Source organism: Protopterus annectens, chromosome 13.part0, assembly GCF_019279795.1.
Source record: "Protopterus annectens isolate FY-2018-M chromosome 13.part0, PAN1.0, whole genome shotgun sequence".
NCBI lineage: Eukaryota > Metazoa > Chordata > Ceratodontiformes > Protopteridae > Protopterus > Protopterus annectens.
Genome location: NC_056747.1, coordinates 922,028,173 through 922,049,128, shown reverse-complemented (window position 1 = coordinate 922,049,128; position 20,956 = coordinate 922,028,173). Strand labels below are relative to the sequence as shown.

General features: G+C 37.7%; 1 protein-coding gene across 1 annotated transcript in view; it reads left to right on the top strand.

The window, feature by feature from the left end:
• The window catches only part of LOC122787985 (D(5)-like dopamine receptor), a 114,847-nt gene extending 95,000 nt beyond the window's left edge, over positions 1-19,847 (top strand). The window contains exons 4-5 of the mRNA XM_044054912.1: positions 18,877-19,629; positions 19,792-19,847. Of these exons, the coding sequence (XP_043910847.1) occupies positions 18,877-19,629; positions 19,792-19,847 (809 nt within the window). The remainder of the gene's footprint in view (positions 1-18,876; positions 19,630-19,791) is intronic.
• The last annotated feature ends 1,109 nt before the right edge of the window (positions 19,848-20,956 follow it).

Below are 20,956 nucleotides of genomic sequence, written 5' to 3'. Positions count from 1 at the left end.
TTGAGGAGACCCAAGCATGGGATAAAGCATTTAGGAGCTGTCTCTGTCTATCTGTAATACAGGGGGCAGTCCTGAAGTAAATGTCCTGTTTCTTGTCCATAGATACAAGTTGAATATGGACATGGATGTGATTTTTTACAAGGATAAGAAGGCTGTTCCAAAGTAGTGGTATCATCTGTGAGATATACCTGTCCCTCCAAACCATTCTGTTGATGTTGCAGAACAGGTTTAGATCCCTAAACCAAGTATTTATGATGCCATTTGCCTTGCTGATGTGCAATAAATCCATCAGTACTGGATTAGAGGATGCCTTGTATGCTAGACACAGGTCACTGCTTAGCAGTTTGTAGGATACCAAATATAGTGTCAGGGCTCTAAGTCAGTCAGTATAGGACATATTATTTAGGCCTTATATCCCTTTAGTAAGGTATCTCTGTGGGAATCTTTCTGGGAAGATAAATGCAAAAGGAAGCATTATACTTAATGACTGGCCTAATGAGGGCTGAGTAAAGGGAAACAATGACATCTTTAGATCTACACACAATCCATTTGATTATAAGTTGTGCAATATAGAAGGACTTTATTATGACAATAGACATGTTAGTCAAAAGTTACATCACTGTCCATATAAGGTCCCAAATGCTGAACAACTGGGTCATAGCTTAGGGACTTATTGTCAATGTAGTATTTCCCCAGGGAAGATGACGTCACAAAGTATACAATAATGCAATTTTTGGCATTTAGTTTCAGTGCATGATATTGGTGTCAGTTATTTATTTGGGACAAACCTTCCTGAAGGATGGCTAAGTCATTGGGTGATTCACTGACTACTCCTAGTTTGCAGTCATCTGAAAACATAGTCAGTCAGAGCCCTTTGTTATGACTATTACTTCAGAGAAGTAAATGCTAAACAGGAGAATTCCCAGCGCAGAACCATGGGGACTCCACTGATGACTGGTCTCTTGTGGAGGTAAATGCTCCTATTTTGATTTCCTCTGTTCCATCTGTACACCAACTGGCAATCTAGTTGGTGAGATAGGGGTTTATTTCCAGTTTATTTAGCTTTTCTACTATGCCTGAGTGAGGAATTGTGTCAAAAGCTTTCGACAGGTTGAGGTGTGTGGTGTGTACTATTTTGCCTTCATCCGCTGCTTTAGTGACCTTTTCAAATAGGTCCACCAGGATGAGTAAGCATTACCTGTTTTGATGCATCTAAACTGAGATGGAACCAGTGTTTTCAGATTTCCTATGTCCTTATTGGTTAATGCCATGATAAATCTTTCCATAGGAGGCTGGTCAGACTTAGGGGGCTATAATTGTTCTTGTCTGTGGAAGGTCTTCCCTTATGCTGGGAAATGACTGTAGCTGTTCTTTATTCACTGCTTGGGGCAAATAATACTCAACAGGTTCAATGACATTTTTCAAAACTAGAATTTGAAGCATTTTAAATAAGAAAAGTAAACATACCTGCAATGGTAGGATATATGGAGTAACGCCCTAACTATGACACATGCGATCTGAGTTTGAATAGTGGTTTGGAGACTTTATAGCTCTTTTATTAGTTACTGATGCTGCTATATTTCATCTCCTACACATTGGTTAAAAAACACAAAAAGAAAAATCTAACAAAGCTAGACTTTCCACTATGGAATACCAAAAACCTCTTGTATCAGAAGCAACATGGGATATATGCAAATTACTCTTTAAGGATATCAGGTGTTTCAGCTAAATGGCAATTCTGAATGTGCATGACCTTTTTTTTTTACTTTTACTTTAAAGACTATTTATGGACAATTTCAGGTCAATAAAGCCAACCCCCTCTAGCTGTGCACATGAATGTTTCTGCCTTCTTATTGCATCATCAGCACAGCATAAGAGGAATATTTGACTTTTGGTACCACAGGGTTGCCATACCTACTGATATCCACAAACATTAGGGTGTCTACAACATATCTCAACTAAAAAACTAAAACAATGAGTAAAAAGGTCACACAGAAAAAAACAACTGGCTAAAAAACACAAAAAAGAAAAATCTAGCAAAGCTAGACCTTCCACTGTGTGAAACCTTAAACCTCTTTTATCAGAGGCAACATGGGATATATGCAAATTACAATTTAAGGATGTCTGGTGTTTCAGCTAAATGGTAATTCTGAATGTCCATGACTTTTTCTTTTATGTCTATTTATGGACAATTTCAGGCCAATAAAGCCAAAACCCTCTAGCTGTGGACATGCATGTTTTTGCCTTGTTATAGCATCATCAACACAGCATAAGAAGAATGTTTGACTTTTGGAAACACAGGGTTGTCGTACTCAACTGATATCCATTAGGGTGTCTACAAAATATCCCAACTAACAAACTAAAACAATGAGTAAAAAGGTCACACAGAAAAAACAATTGGTTAAAAAACACAAAAAGAAAAATCTAGCAAAGCTAGACTTTTCACTGTGTGATACCTTAAATCTCTTGTATCAGAGGCAACATGGGATATGTACAAATTACCCATTAAGGATATCAGGTGTTTCAGCTAAATGGCAATTCTGAATGTCCATGACTTTTTCTTTTACTTTTAGTTTTAGATCTATTTATGGACAATTTCAGGCCAATAAAACCAAATGCCTCTAGCTGTGGACATGTATGTTTCCGTGTTTCCAAAAGTCAAACATTCCTCTTATGCTGTGCTGATGATGCCATAAGAAGGCAGAAACATGTGTCATAAACAGAAGGGAAGACAATGGACACTTTTGCGGGTGTCATATTTCCACTTTGAATGCCACAGATTTAGTGTAGAGAATGTGGATATAACTGTCAGTCCTGAAATTCAGGATCCTAATGGCATAGTACCTCACAGAACACATTCTGGGTATACAATCTCATAGCTTCTCCATGTCCACAAAGCATATGTGGCTAGCATAGATAAAATTGTATCACCCTTCTAACAGTATTTGTACAATGACAAAAAGTTGATTTAGTGTTCCATAGCTAAGATGGAATCTGCAAGACTGTTGGGTGAAGTCTCTTTTCAGCACCTTGGTATATGTTCTTCCAGGGAAGTTGTAAACTTTAATCACCCTAAGAGTGTACTGCACCATCCAGTCCCCCTTTTAAAAATGTCTATCTAAGTTTGTTAATCCTGAGGCATTTTCCCAGCATTTCACAGAAAATAAAAATGAATGTTAACTATGGCACCCCAACAATGTACAGCACCTTCAACATTTTTGGATGAAGTTCATCCTCTCTCACATCCTTGTCACAGTGGAACTATTTAACTACCACAGTAATCTCATTTGCTGAAGTTAATCCATCTCTGTTATCTGCTTCTGGCACTATCTCTGTAGTGGATTATATATCCACAAGATTTGTGAATTCTTCAAAGTGTTTTTTCTACCTTTCAACAAGTTTCAAATGACTTTAAAGTCATCAGATATGCTGCCTCCTAGCCTAGATCCAGTCTGCTTCATTTATTTAAATTAGCATTGTATAAAAGATAGCATGACATATTTGTACAGAGGCTGCAAAAATAATTTTTAAACATCATTCAGAAAAAAATCAGATGTCTTTATTTTAGTCAAAAATCACAAATGATTTAAACCGCTACATGATTTGGTCTTAAACTTTGACTCATTCATTTTCTGGGCCTATTTCCGTAGCTGCTTTACAGAGAGTTTAAGACATGGTCAGCAAGCAGACTGCACCAGTACACACAGCAAATCTTAGTTAAATAATCAAAATTTATATTATTTACAAAACTAATTTTAAAAGACTTGACTCATCTACTGAACTAGAATTTTCTCCAGCTGTGCCATAACCACTTTAAGTAACAATTTTCTTGACTTAATTTATAAAATTCCTTTACCCACTTCAGTTTTCTAGCTTTTTTTATGTTTCCATTTTGGCAAAACCATTTTGCATTAAATCTTATCATCATCTTCTTTCGGCTGTTCCTGTTAGGGGTCACCACAGCGGATCATCTGTTTCCATTTCTTCCTGTCCTCTGCATCATGCTCTTTCACACCAACCGCCTTCATGTCCTCTCTCACCACATCCATAAACCTTATCTTAGGCCTTCCTCTTTTCCTCTTACCTGGCAGCTCCACCTTTAGCATCCTTTTCCCAATATACCCAGCATCCCTCCTCAGCACATGTCCAAACCAATGCAATCTCGCCTCACTTGCTTTATCTCCAAACTGTCCAACCTGAGCTGACCCTCTAATATACTTATTCCTAATCCTGTCCATTCTAGTCACACCCAGTGCAAATCTTAACATCTTTAACTCTGCCACATCCAGCTCTGACTCCTGCCTTTTCGTCAATGCCACCATCTCCAACCCATATAACATAGCTGGTCTCACTACCCTCTTGTAGACCTTCCCTTTCACTCTTGCTGGTACACATCTGTCACAAATCACTCCTGACACACTTCTCCACCCATTCCACCTTGCCTGTGCTCTCTTCTTCACCTTTCTTCCATACTCACCATTACTATGAACTGTTGATCCCAAGTACTTAAACTCATCCACCTTTGCCAACTCTACTCCCTGCATCCTCACTATTCCTCTACCCTCCCTCACATTTACACACACATATATTCTGTTTTAGCCCTGCTGACCTTCCTTCCTCTCTTCTCTAAAGCATATCTCCACCTCTCCAGGGTCTCCTCAACCTGGTCCCTACTCTCACTACATATCACAATGTCATCTGCAAACATCATAGTCCACAGGGCCTCTTGTTGGATCTCATCTGACAACCTGTCCATCACCACTGCAAATAAGAAAGGGCTCAGAGCTGATCCTTGATGTAATTCCACCTCCACCTTAAACGTATTTGTCACTCCCACCACAGTCATCACCAATGTCACACTACCCTCGTACATATCCTGTACCACTCTTACATACTTTTCTGCCACTCCTGACTTCCTCATACAATACCACAACTCCTCTCTAGGCACCCTGTCATGTGCTTTCTCTAAGTCCACAAAGACACTAAATCTTCTACTGGATATAAAGACAATTCAGATTTCTCAACACAATCTTATTATTTAACTGGTCCATGCACCTCTGGCCTGTACTTAAAGCTCTTCAAGCACATTCAAACATTTCAAATGACTAGATTCGTTTACAATCTTACAAATTACTTTAAAAATTAAAATTATTTAGTCATTTGAATCACAGGTGGTAAAGCATCGCATGTGTATCATTCCTTTCTTCCTTAATTACATCTCAGAAATTCCTGGTAGTATTAAGCATGTTTCTTTAAGTGCAAATTCTTTAAACCTTCTAAAACTATATTTAGTAACCTGTTTAATGTTTATATTTACAAACAACTTTAATACAGGTTCACAGGTTCGTAGATTCTTAGTAAGCCTGCACATGACATGATTGGCTTTCCCATATAACTCACTAAATCTCAGATGATCTGGGCCTAGCTCTGTATATAGCCTGAACTAGAATTTTCTCCAGCTGTGCCATAACCACTTTAAGTAACAATTTTCTTGACTTAATTTATAAAATTCCTTTACCCACTTCAGTTTTCTAGTCTTTCACCTAAAGCTAGCTTACGTGATACATCTGAGCTCAGTAATTACATTTTGCAGTTGACTTGTATATAGGTTCATAGGTTCATACTAGGCTATCTGCCCTAGGGCATTTATAAGCCTAGTCAGAGTGTGTTTGGCTTTCGCCACCCATTTTATATGAATTTTTCTATTCCCTTTTTCGAGGTTAGTATATTGTGCCTCTGTCTAACAGTGACACAGAAGTGATACCTGGGGTAAACCTACTATCTCCCATCCACTCATCAAGATTCCTCTTGAAGAGAGTCAATGAGGGACTCTGCCTAACCTGGACTGGGATTTTATTCCACAGTGAAGGGAGCCTTTGGGTTATGAATCTGTCCCTCCAGCATTTCCTATTTATATCAGTGCTGAGGTTCAAGTCTCTCGAGCGAGTAGCTCAATGGGATTTGGATTTTCTGAGGTGCAGCATGTCCATTAATTCTGGGTTGGACATGGCTTTATACGTCAGGCACAGATCGCCTCTGAGCAGGCGGTATGCCACTGAGTAGAGCTGGAGTTTCTTTAACCGGGCGTATGTGGTAAAATGTTTCTGGAAACATTCAAGGGCTTCAAGAAAATGAAACAATATTCTGAGTTTCAGTTACTCTTCAAAGGTGTGGGCTGGTCTCATGACATCATCTTTCTTCTTCTCATCAGTACTATAATTTTTTCTCCATCTCACTCCACCTGTCAACAAATCATACAGATTCCTGCTTGCAGGAAAAAAAGAAGGGAGGAGGTCTTGATTATGTGTTTTTGATGCCATTGTCCTGGCCCCCATCCAGTGCTTCCTTTACCAGTCATAACATTTTTCAGCCCAGCTGTTCTTGATATATTGTACTTCAGTCCAATTGGTTTCCTTCTCTGTTTCTAACCAGTGAAAGTAAGGAAGAGGGTGCTAAGAACAGAAACTTCTTCACAATGTAACTGATCATAGGTAAGTACTAGGCTAGCTGCCCTAGTGAGCCATTTTAAACCTAGCTCATTTTCCTTTCAAAAGTGACAAACTGTATACCTTTTTTCTGTAAGAAAACACCTTAACCATTATAACAACCCACACTGTATTATCATTTGAGATATGTTCAGAAAATGGGATAGCCGTTTGACGATATTTTGCATCTACTTAACCTGTACTTGAACTTCAATGTTTTAATTTAAATGGTATAATGCTTTATCACTGAAACTACTCCGAATGAAGAGCGGATGAAATCAAGCAAAGGAGAGTAGTATTGTTGGAAATGAATTTATGCCTCATCCTTATTTTTAAATGTAAGATATGTCAAAACATGTGGATTCTAATTGTTAAGTTGTTGTACAGTTTTCGTATGTAAAAATAATACCTTTATAATCAATGTTAAATATTCTACATAAGCCTTGTAGAGCTTTTTCTTGGCTATTTCTGTATAAGAATTGTAGCTTTTCTCCCCGAGCCTCTGCTGTAAATGGACACATGTCCAGTCGGATTATTCCGGTCATCAAATGTAAAATAAATAAATAAATAAATAAATAAAATGCTCAAGACTTGGTGAGTACCTTCATGAGGCGGACCTTGTTTTTACAAAATCTTACCAAGATGACAATGATATATAGATTGTATTTTAAATGGCATATATCATGGACAGAAGTAGGTTAAAAAATAAAAAAAGACAGCTGGGTGTACAAGTTCCAAGATAAAAAAACAACCCAATCTTGGTAGGTGCACCTGTTGTAGAAGGAAATAGTTATCTACAAAAAACACAAAAACTGACAGTCCAAAAAAAGAGCCATAAAGATGATAGAGTGGACAATTGTGGATAAGAAAAAAATGATGTATTGTTAAAATTATGTAAGAAACCCAGAATTTCCAGGCAGAAGATATACAAAAAGATTAAGAAAAAAATTAAAGGAAAGAAAAATACTTGCATAAGAAAAACTGGCAAACGCTTCACATGTAAATTTGAGTTAATTAATACAACAGATTCATGAAAAATATTATATACATCAAGAAACCTTGGGCCATTTAGAAAAACAATAAGTGAGGACATGTGAAAATATAAACAACAAATTCTAGAGATTTTTGAAAGGTAGGAAAAAAAATGTGAAAGAAAGAGAGATCTGATATGGTACTATATTTATTCAAAGGAGGAAGCCAAATTAATCAATAAAAAAATGCAGCTCCAAAGATATTCAAATAGAAATAGAGGCAAAGGCAGCCAGATATGAAAAATTTCACTATACAAAAAAATAAGGGTCTGTATTATGATATTGCATGCTCAGAAGAGCAAACAACACATAATCGCCCCCATGTAAGTGAAAGCTTACAATGTCGAAACCTCAGAACAGTGATTTTTTTTCCAAGGGAAAAAAAATCGTTGTTCCGAAACAAAAAAAAAAAAAAAAAAAAAAAAAAAACTGTAAAACACACACCCCCCGACATGGAGGGCTGTGCCCCTCACACCCTCCTTACTTAAATATACCGACTCCGAGATCGCACTGCAGTGCCGAAAAGGCAAAGTAGCGAAAGCGGCCAAACAAATTATTTTCCAGGGAAACAATTCGCTGAAAAGTCGCTTTGCTATTTTGCCTTTTCGCACTTTTCAGTTTGACAAAGACACATTCAACAACATGCGTCTGTGACAGCATAAAAGAGAGCCAAAAATAAGATCACGAAGGAGGAATGTAGAACAAAAGATTAGTAAAGTAGAAGTTAAAAAAAATAGCAACTGAAGTTATGGCATATCTGTGAAGTGAAGGATTTAGTGTAGAAAGATTAACACAGGTTAAGTCATAGCATATTGGAACAATGAGTCCACCAAGTAAGGAGAAAAAGTAGGAGTAGGAGACAGTTGGATAAGAAATATGGACATGGGAAAGAAAAAGAGATTTAATATAGTGCAATCCTTACGCAAAGGAGAAAGAAAAACAAATCGATATAAAAAAGCAGCACCAAAGATATTTGAAGAGAAATACAAGCAAATGAATCTGGATATAGAAAAGTTTATGATACAAATAATAAGAAGTCAAAGGGGGAAAGTAGAAAAAAAGGATTAGTAATGGAGAACTTAAAGAAATAAAAACTGAAGTTATGGATTACCTGTGAAGTGAATGATTTAGTATAGGAAATCTAACTCTAATAACATCCCAGCATGATAGAACAATGAGTCCTCAAATTAAGGAGAAACCAGTGGAGCAAAGGAAGGAACAGGAAACTGTGGCAACGCTGATGCAGTCAATGTTGTGGGGTGATAGGCCAGTGAGTTCCCATATGAAAGGGCAATGGATTACACAGGATGGAGCTTAAGAGAATATGGTACAGGAAGATATTCTGGAACTCTCTGTAGAACGCCTGCAGGAAATGGAGAACATAGAATGTGCCCTTAGTTTAGAAGAAAATGATCTAGGTGCAGGGTTGCTTAATTTAATAGAGATGGATATACATATTAAGATTAATAAAAGAAACAAAATACAAAAAGTCAGTAAGAGCCAAAAGTAAGAAGTTTGATAAAACAAGTGAGCACAGTAATCAAGATTGTTCATAGAAATTCATGCAATATAATAGAATTAAATAGGATACATTACTGCCCAGCTAAATTAATAACAGATAAAGTCTTACCACAAAGACACAGAGCATTAAGGGGAAGGAAGGGGAGAAATCAAAAACCTTCATTGAAGTATTGAATAGAAAAAAAATATATAAAGCAATTCAGACAAGAAATATTGCTGTCAGAAGAGTCAGAAGTGGAAACAGATCAACAAAAATACTCAGAAAGATAAATGTGATAAAAGCCATTTGAAGTATCAGAACAGACCAAGATCAATCGTGCACAGTTGCAAATCATAAACTAAAAATATCGGCACAGGTAGAAAAACTTTGAAGATACGCAGATAAATATAAAGAAAAAGTACAAAATAAGCAATTGATTGATGACCCAAAAAAGTAGTTTTATACATAATTAGGAAACAAGGCAAAAGGAACAGAAGCGCCACCAAAACAAAGTAGACACATTTTCAAGAAATATCTATGAAGATCCTGAGGAACCGAATGGACAGAAGAAGTAAAAGGCAGAATAAGAAGTTCTAATGTATAGGATAAGAAATGGTATGAAGTAACAGCTACAGAATTGAAACAAAATTAAAAAAACCTCTTAATTGGAAAACTCCAGGCCCAGATGCAATACCTAATTTCAGCTAAAAGTATCAACATCTTTACATGAAGGTTTAGCCATGAGTAAGAACTATTTATATGTGCACCCCAAACATATGCCAACGTAGTTAACAACAGGAAAAATGATACTCTTCCTTAAAAGTGAACCTGAAAGATATCCTAAAAACTATAGACCAATAATTTTCCTTCCTACAACATATAAACTATACATTGGAATTGATGCACACAGAGTTTATAGTCATTTATAAGAAAACTCAACCATGGCAATAGAACAAAAGGGTAATAAAAGAAAGTCTTATGAAACAACATACCATTTGTTGTTAAATAAAGCCATAATGGAGAATTGTAAAAAAGGGGAAAAAACTAAAACATGGCATGGATAGAATACAAAAGAATATTTGACAACATCCCACATTTATGGATGAAGGAGCACTTACAAATGTACAAGATACACCCTATATTGATCAATTACATAACATTGACTATGAAATAGTAGCAAACCACTTTGTAGCTATGCCATGATAAAGGACAAACTATTTTCTCAGGGATAAAAATTCAAAGGGGGATATTCCAGGGTGACTCTTTTGTCACTGCTGCATTTTTGTCTTGCCCTTAAACATTAAAGTTTTCTACTTAACAGATTAAGTCATGGCTGCAATTTAGCTCCCAGAAAGCAACAAAGTATAAAGACTTATCTTCTTTTTGTGGATGATTTGAAAGTTATAGTTCATCAAAAGAGGAGCTAAAAGTACAACTGCAAGTGGTTAAAACTTTCTCAGATTATATAAGAATGTCATTTGGTTGTGATAAATGTGCGAAAGAAGCCTTTAAAGCAGGATAGCTGTCTGGGACAGAAATGTGATATAAAGGAACTTGAGCAAGAAGGACTGCATAAGTGTTTGGGAACTGATGAAGAATGAACAAATAAATCTAAACAAATGCAAATAAAACTTAGTAAGGGATATTTTAGAAGACTAAAATTAATACTGAAAACAGTAAAAAACAAAAAAACCCTTTTGCCCTCTCGTATGCCCATCATTTTTATGGGTTACTTTGAGAACTCATTCATTTACAACAGCAGGTTTTACTCTCATCATGTAGTCATTTACAAGTGTTACATCGGTGATTTTATTTTCATATGCAAAAGTGACATAGGTAAGTTTGATAGGTTTATGGAGGAGCTCCATAAAAATGCATGGGGGTTAAAGTTCACGTATGGCACACACAAAAAAAATATGCAGTTTCTTGACATTGAATTTTTTTGTTGGAAGGAAAAGCAAAGTGCATTTTAGGCCTTTTTCAAAAGAAAAACAGCTGTAAATAATTTTCTTTGTGTCAGTAGTATGCACCCTCCACATCTTTTAAGCTCTTTACATTATGGGGGAGTACAAATGCATTTTCAATATGTTTGATAAAGAGTTTGATAGAGTCAGGAACACGTTATTAAGCACAGGTTGCGCTTTGTATGTATTTAAAAAGGCAGAAATGAAGGGAAGAGGAGATTCCATAGTGGGAAGTGCATACAAAGGGACATGGGACTATGGTGATGAAGTTTGTTTGGACAGGAATATGGAAGTAGAAGGGGAAGAAAATGTTTTCTTTATCAATAGGTTTTCTCCTTTTTCTAAAATATTGAGGGAGTTAGTCATAAGGTTTTGGCCTACTGTCAGACATAGTCTAAACAGAATTTTTCCTGAGAGGGTGCCATTTTCATGTAGTAGGTCTCTAAATTTGAAGGAATTGCTAAATTTAAGAAGATTCTAAGGGAAAGGAACTCAGTTCAGATCTGTTCCATGTGGGAGATGCAAGGTATGTATTAGGATTAAAAATTTAAATGGCAGTAGGATTAATGGTACAACCTATAGAGCTGTTGGCCGGTTTAATTGTTGTTCATGTGGAGTGGTGTACCTCCTAGGCTATGGATGTACACCTACTAGGTGGTATGCTGGGCAAGATAAAAGAGTTGTTAAGAGACAGATATTGGAACATTTGGAGGATATAAGGAATGCCAAGTTGGATTACCCAGTGGCCCAACATTTCTATTCTGCACATGCTGGCTCTGACAGCAGTTTTTTCTTTAGCATTTTGGCCAAACCTGATTACACTCAGGGAGGTGATTATGTACAGAGGTTGTTGCAAATGGAAACTAAGTTTATTATTAATTTCAGAACTTTGTATCAAGTGGATTAAACTTGGAAATTAATCTTATTCTATGACCTGATTGCAGGTTCATAATACAACTTTGGATGTATTTGCTGTATTTAGGGAACAGAGGGGATGAGGACGTGATGGGCAGGTATGGTGTTAAGTAAAGGAATGCAGAAGGCCAGATGGTAGTGGATTTTGTGAAAAGGATGGACATGGCTGTGGTGAATACATATTTTAACAAGAGGGAGGAGCATAGGGTGACATACAAGAGTGGAGGAAGATGCACACAGGTGGATTATATCTTATGTAGAAGGGCCAGTTTGAAGGAGAATAGAAACTGTAAAGTGGTGACTGGGAAAAGTTTAGTTAGGCAGCATAGGATGGTGGTTTGTACGATGACGTTGGTGATCAAGAAGAGGAGGAGGAGTGTGAGGGCAGCACCAAGGATCAAATGGTGAAAATTGAAAAAGGGTAATTGTGAGGTGGAGTTCAGGGAAGAGTTAAGACATGCACTGGGTGGCAGTGAAGAGTTACCAAATAGCTGGGTAACTACAGCAGAGCTAGTAAGGGAGACGGCTAGAAAGGTGCTTGGTATGACATCTGGACAGAGGAAGGACGACAAGGAAACATGGCGGTGGAATGAGGAAGTACAAGAGAGTATACAGAGAAAGAGGTTGGCAAAGAAGAAGTGGGATTGACAGAGAGATGAAGAAAGTAGACAGGAGTATGAGGTGCATGGCAAAGAGAGAGGTGGTGAAGGCTAAGGATAAGGCATATGAAGAGTTGTATGAAAGGTTGGACACTAAGGAGGGAGAAAAGGACCTGTTGGCTAGACAGAGGGACTGAGCTAGGAAAGATGTGCAGCAGGTAAAGGGGATAAAGGATAATGAGGGAAACATCCTCACAAGCGAGGAGAGTGTGTTGAGCAGATGGAAAGAGTACTTTGAGGGGTTGATGAATGAAGAGAATGAGAGGGAGAGAAGGTTGGATGTTGTGCGGATAGTGAATCATGAAGTGCAGTGGATTAGCAAGTAGGAAGTAAGGATAGCTATGAAGAGGATGAAGAACGGAAAGGCTGTTGGTCCAGATGACATACCTGTGGAAGCATGGAGGTGTTTAGGTAAAATGGCAGTGGAGTTTTTAACCGGATTGTTTAATGAAATCTTGGAAAGTGGGAGGATGCCTGAGGAATGGAGAAAAAGTGTTTTGGTACCGATTTTTAAGAATAAGGGTGATGTGCACAGCTGTAGTAACTACAGAGGGATTAAACTGATCAGTCACAGCATGATGCTATGGAAAAGAGTAGTGGAAGCTAGGTTAAGAAAGGACGTGATGATTAGTGATGAGCAGTATGGTTTCATGCCAGGAAAGAGCTCTACAGATGCGATGTTTGCTCTGAGATTGTTGATGGAGAAGTACAGAGAAGATCAGAAGGAGTTGCATTGTGTTTTTGTAGACTTAGAGAAAGCATATGACAGGGTGCCTAGAGAGGAGTAGTGGTACTGTATGAGGAAGTCTGGAGTGTCAGAGAAGTATGTAAGAGTGGTGCAGGATATGTATGAGGGTAGTGTGACAGTGGTGAGGTCTGCGGTGGGAGTGACAGCTGCGTTTAAGGTAGAGGTGGAATTACATCAAGGATCAGCTCTGAGACCTTTCTTATTTGCAATTGTGATGGACAGGTTGACAGACGAGATCAGACAGGAGTCCCCGTGGACTATGATGTTTGCAGATGACATTGTGATCTGTAGTGAGAGTAGGGAACAGGTGGAGGAGACCCTGGAGAGATGAAGATATGCACTAGAGAGAAGAGGATGAAGGTCAGCAGGACTAAGACAGAATATATGAGTGTGAATGAGAGGGAAGATAGAGGAATGGTGAGGATGCAAGGAGTAGAGGTGGCGAAGGTGGATAAGTTTAAATACTTGGGATCAATGGTTCAGAGTAATGGTGAGTGTGGAAGAGAGGTGAAGAAGAGAGTACAGGCAGGATGGAGTGGGTGGAGAAGAGTGTCAGGAGTGATTTGTGACAGATGAGTACCAGTAAGAGTGAAAGGGAAGGTCTAACAAGAGGATAGTGAGACCAGCTATGTTATATGGGTTGGAGACAGTGGCATTGACAAAAAGGCAGGAGTTAGAGCTGGATGTGGCAGAGTTAAAGATGATAAGATTTGCACTGGGTGTGACGAGGGTGGACAGGATTAGAAATAAGTATATTAGAGGGTCAGCCCAGGTTGGAAGGTTTGGAGACAAAGCCAGAGAGGCAAGATTACATTGGTTTGGACATGTGCTGAGGAGGGATGCAGAGTATATTGGGAAAAAGATGCTAAGGATGAAGCTACCAGGTAACAGGAAAAGAGGAAGGCCTAAGATAAGGTTTATGGATGTGGTGAGAGAGGACATGCAAGTGGTTGGTGTGACAGAGGAAGATGCAGAGGACAGGAAGAAATGGAAACAGATGATCTGCTGTGACGACCCCTAACGGGAACAGCCGAAAGAAAATGATGATGATGATGACGAATGTTTTACATTTGTATATGAATATATTAATGATGAAGGGTTGTAGTGTATATAATTTTTGGGGGGGAATGTGGTGAGAGATAAAAAATTGTAAAAAAGTGGATGGATAGGCACTTTAAATGTGGGCACTTTAATTGTGGATATTTTATGAGGGTTTTAATTGAAACACTATTTGATAATTAAGTGGTAATCGGTTTGTATTTAAAAAGGCCGCTTATGTGTATTTGTTCTCTCGAAGGCAGTAGCTGAGGTACCAGGAAGCACCAGTAAAGCTAATTTGCAGTCATACTGTTTTTGGCTCTGAGGTGTTTTGTTTTTGTGTTTTTTGTTTTTTACAGTGGTATTATTGTGTTGCTTAATACTGAAAACAGCCCTAACATCTGGGAAGAAAATCCAAGCTATAAACCAATTTCCAGTTCTTTTTCTAACTTACAGTTTTGGGGTGATTGACTGGCCCCAAAAGGTATTGGATCAGTTGGACAGGAAAATAAGAAAAATGATTCACGCTAAATAAATGATTTATAAAAATCAGTGAATACCAATATTATATATTGCCAGTTCTGAAGGAGGTATGGGCCTCCTCAAAATTGATTACATGTATAGATCTGCATTCTTAGGACTGCATACATATCTGCTGACCTCACAAGATCCAAGCATAGTGGAAGTCATAAAACATAAGCAGAACAAGTCTAAGATGACTTCCTGCTTAGTTTAGCAGAAGCATATCGGTGCAAGTGGGAATGGAAATCAAACCAGAAGTAGATAAAAATCAGGCAGCAACTGAAAGTACCAAAAAAACAAAGAAAGACTAAGGTGAAGGATCAGATGAGAAGGCAAGAAATATGGGAGATGCATAAATATAGTTGTAAGTACAGTAAACTCCTGGAACAACCTCATATCGATCAGCATCTAAAGCAGGAATAGTTAAGGAGAAGTCAATGTAAACAAAAAGATGATATTGGTGGCCCAGGATAGTGCACTGTGTACACCTTGGTCTAAAAAAATACATTGAACATGTTGGAGAAACATACAAATGCAGGTTTTGTAAAACAGAATTGAAAACAGTCACACATCTTGCTGCTGGGTGTGATGCACTAATGGCAGAAGGACTGTATACTGAAAGGCATAATAATGTGGCAAGACTGTTGCATTGGGGATTGTGCAAAAATTATAATATTGACGTAGCTGAAAAGTGCTGGAAACATAAACCACAAAGTATTATAGAAAATTATGAAGTTTTTATCACATGGGATCACCCATTACCAACAGTTCATAAAATAGATGCCAAAAACAGATATAGTAAACCACGAAAAGAAGACCAAAGTAGCAGTCATCATTGAAATTGCTACACACAGTGATTACAGTGTCTTACATACAGAGAGAGACACAAAAATCATAAAATGGCCAGCACTGCTGATTTCAGGTGCCCAGTGGTAGATATTGAACCAGTTATTATTTTATATTGACATGTAATGTGCAGTCTTGTCACTTATAACAGCTAGCAACTGGATATGTATTGTAAAAGCTTTATGTTAGTAAATTATTAGTATTATTTCATCTAAATAAAATACTTATTCATATTTATTTCATCCTGTATTTCCAATTGCTGTGTTCTCTCCAGAGCCATCACAGTTTGATGGTACACCCTGGATATGTTCTTTTATTGGGAGGGTCACATTTCTTCATATGGAAATACATGTTAATCATTAGGTTATAAATGCCTTACTGGTAGGGTAGTGGAGCAGAGAGGCAAGAACCATCATAATGAGACAACTGGGTTTTTCTTGTGAACCTATTCCTTGACATATATGCTGGGTAATGTCACCAAGGGGACATAAATGGTACGATGAGGAAAAAAAGAGAATCTTCTTTTGCCTTCCTATTTAAGAACCCTCTAGTCACCTATGTCACATCTCTGATTTAACCATCAGGTCATCTGGGTTGTAGTTACTGATTTATCCCTTAATCCCATGCAGCTGACGGCAGTCTTCATTTTAACTAGTTATTTATATATACTAGGTCAGCAGTACCAATTCCTTACATAGAAACAAGGACAACACAAATAGAATTCAGGTGCATTTTGGCAAAATATTAGATAATGTGGCATAGACATTGACATATTAAATAGGATCTACTCACTTTTATTTATCCTTTGTTGACCAGGTTGGTCCCACTAGGCTAGAGGCCACTTTTCAGGGGTGGCCCTACAGTAGGTGGTATTCCTACTGCTAGGGGAACTTTGGTTAAGACATTGGGGAACTATTTGTAATATTTTTGATACATGGCTTGGGATCTTTTACATCCAACAAAGCTACAATCAACTCAACACATGCGACCTCAGTTTAGCATCCCATCCAAATAATGACACAGAAGTGCAGCACCCCCCGGTGTTGCACTGCAGTGTCAGCAATACAATAACCTAGAGTGGGAATAGAACCTCCAGCCTTCTGGTCTTTCAGCATCAAAGGTAAGTGTTCTACCTGTTGTGCCATTGCACCTGCTACTTCTGAGTCATAGTGTGGACACAGGTAATACTTTCTATCTATTAATAATAAAGGATAGGCCATAGTTATGGGGAAAGGGAAACTGCATTTTAAATTGAGGAGAGGGAAGTGATGGAGTGTAGAAAAAAATATAAAAATAGAATTAAATGTCAAAAAATAATGTGGACTAAAGAGGTAGACTAGAGGTAAGTATAATAAAATATGAAAGACTTGTTGGTGACACAGTGGCACTGGAGATGAAGCCTTGACCATGTTCCAGATATATTGTGAATGAATAACAATCCATTTACAGCGGGAACTGATGAGGGAGGACAGGCGTGAGGGTCGGACACCAGCTCACCCGTCCTGTGGGATAAAAGCAGAAAAGCACTATTGCATTGATACCATGAATAAACTGGGCTTACCTGAAGGTACGCCAGCAGCAGCCGAGATGTGAAGGAGCATGCATGCCAAGCAGTACACATTGAAGCCAGAGCCACGGATATGAGGTTGCACCCAGGTAAAGAAGGTCTGTATTGTGGGCAAAGGCCATCAGTTGCAGTGGGGATCACAGAGGTGAGAGATTAAGTAGAAAACCCTAATAGCTACGTGGATGATGGATTTCTATGTCTGGAACTCATCCCAGGGTAATGAATGCTTGGGATGACTGGGTTTACTCTACCCATCTACCCATGCACATACACACATTTATACATACACAGACACACACACACACACACACACACACACACACACACACACACACACACACACACACACACACACACACACACACACACCTTTGTTACTATATCTCTTAGAAAACCCTAGTAGCTAATTGGATGCTGGCTTCCCATGATTAGATCTCATCCAAGGGTATCGAATGAATGGGATGACTGGGTCACAGGAGGTCTGGTTGTTGTCAGGCACTAGGAAGAAAAAGGATATAAAATAAAACAGGAAAGAATACAAATGTGATGGTGTATATTGCAAGACGGAAAGCCAAACTTTCTGGAGGAAAAATATTCCTCCATAAGCCATTTAAGAGCATCTGCAGGAAATAAAAACATATTCTGCCCATGCAGTCAAAAACACAGACACACACACACACACACGCGCACGCACGCACGCACTAACACACACACACACACACACACACACACACACACACACACACACACACGCACACACCATATTCAAAACTTATTTTTTTCTGTTACTATATCGTTTAAGTAAATAGATTCTATTTGTGGTACACAGCCATTATTTTATGTTGTTTATAATGAATCTAAACTTTAATATTGTCTTTTCTGGTTTTAACTATTACATCCTGCATTATGAAGTCTCTGAAATGTTTGCAGTTCAGAAAATTGTTTGTTTTCAGGGAAAGTAGTATAAAATAACATTGCAACCATTTCATGCAGGAATAACTAAAACCTATGCTGAGAGCTATTCTGCCGTTATATTTGAGAGCTTTTGTCCTGTCTTCAAAATATTTTACAGAAGTCAATTAAAAATCACATTTAAGCCAACTAGGAACAGTTCTGTACAAACAATGATAAATGACTGGACATAGGATATAGTCATATCTTTTTCTTTTTTCTGATATGACAGGAGGTAGAAATGTTGCTGTGAATTGTACATTATGGGAAAATCATATCCTCTAGAGTTTCATACTTTCATGTGCTTGTTTTAACAAAGGCTCTGGCAAATAGAATAAAACATTTAAATTCATATAAAATATTTATATATAATAATATTTATATTATTATATATTATAAAATATTTGCAAACAAGAAAAAAAAATTATTTTGACTGACTGGGTAAATCTAAGGGTGTTAATCCATTTCACACTTAAGAATCAGTTTTCGTGCCAACAAAGGATCAATAAATAAATAAATAAATAACTAGCCAAATAAATAAATAATGTTCTTAACAGTGACAAAATTATCAGTAGCAGTGAATACAGTTCTCTGACTCAGATATATAAAATGTAAGTGTTCTGATAATGTAATGTTTCTCTTTTAACAGGTAATACCTTCGTTGTCAGTTTGTCAGTGGCTGACCTGCTAATTGCAATATTCTCTTATCCCTTGACCTTACGTGCAATGTTCTATGATGGATGGACTTTAGGAGAAGCTTACTGCAAAGCGAGCGGATTAATTTTGTCTGTGAGTGTTGCTGGTTCAGTCTTTAGCATCACTGCAATCGCTATTAACCGATACTGCTACATCTGCCATAATAAGATATACAAAAAAGTATATAATGGGAAAAACACATGCTGCTGGCTTGGACTGACCTGGATTATAACCTTTGCAGCTGTTGTGCCACATTTCATTTTTGACTCTCTGCAGTATGATCCACGTATATTTTCATGTACCTTAGCCCAGAGTGTAAGCTCAGAATTCACCATTACTATCGTGACTGTTCATTTTATTTTCCCAATATGTATTGTTTTATTTTGCTACACACGAATCTGGGCACTGGTGATTAGAGTTAAGTATAGAGCCAGACAAGATAGTAAACAAAAGCTCACATCACATGAATTACGACAGTTCTTTTCAATGTTCATGGTCTTTGTACTTTTTGCTCTTTGTTGGGGCCCACTAAATTTCATTGGTTTGGCAGTTGCCATTAACCCTAAGAAGATTGGACCACATATACCCATTTGGTTATTTTGTATAACCTACTACATGGCTTACTTTAACAGTTGCCTGAATGGTGTTCTATATGGACTACTGAATCAAAATTTTCGCAAGGAGTATATAAAAATACTTATGTCCTTCTCTAATATATTTTGTGTACATGTAAAATGTTGAGATTAAAAGGCCAAAGTTCAAGCACATTTTTATTATAATTTCTAAATGTATAATTTACAGTAAAAATAACTGAGAAATAAAATTATGAGCATTGTCTATTGCTTCTTGTTTAAATGCAAACATACAATATGCATATCCAGACTTATCTTACTTTATTTTAGTTATGTAGACTTGCAGAAATAGCAATTCAGGCTAACCTTACATGTTTAAATATATTGTTATGCCTTCTTGGTACATGTTGCTTTAAAATGACAAAACAAACCCATTGTTAAGAAATTATACCATGCATCCAGTATTGATGTCACCCAGGGATAAAACCATAGCTGTGAGCCAAGCACCCCAAGTTTGATTATTTGAAATTATACCAAGCTATCCAGTACTGGTATCACCCAGGAATAAAGCCATGACTCTGAATCAGACACCCCCAATTTGATTATTTGAAATTATACCGTGCTATCCAGTATTGGTGTCAACCAGGAATAAAGCCATGACTGTGAGCCAGGCACCCCAAGTTTGATTATTTGCGCAGGTGATTGATGGTCTTAGCAGCAAAGGATGGATATAGCCATCCCATGAGGGAGGAAGGGAAGAATGCAAACTAACACAACCCTTGTAGGAGGGGCAATATTGAAAATAGCATCCCTAGGGTGGGCTCTCAGCTCCCCAAGTCACTGGCTGGTGGCAGCTTCATTAGCTAATTAATGAGAGCATGCGGAAGGAGCCCGATTTGGTTGCTTGTCACTCCTAATCACTATACAGACTTCTATTGGTTGCCAGGACGTGGGTGAGCATTCAACAACTGTCATAGCTGACTGTATGATGGTATCCTTGGAAAGCTTACATCTTATTCCATGTGTTTGGGCATAGTCCCTCATGTGGAAGAACTAATGGGTTTAGTCAGACTGGGGATGTCTTGATGGTCAGCAGGCATAGGAGCAAAAATGACATAGAGAAAAAAGACATCATACAATGTTTTCTGCAGTATAGCAGTTCAGATTAATACCTTAAAAACAGCATTAATTACAAGGCATTTGTTTCTCTCCTAAAGAGTCATCTATGTGTGTTCTATGCGTGTGATTAAAGCAAGTGTTGTATTAATAACAATGAGTATGTAGGTAAAGTAAAATGTCTGAATGCATCTTAAAATGAGTTACTTTGTCAAGGAAGTAACTCAGTCCAACATACAAGTGGTCATTAACTGTAACAGATAATATAATCAGATAAAATATAGAACACGTACTTGCAGATTTACTTCTAAATGTGTTATAACAGCACCTCTGGTATATGCTGCA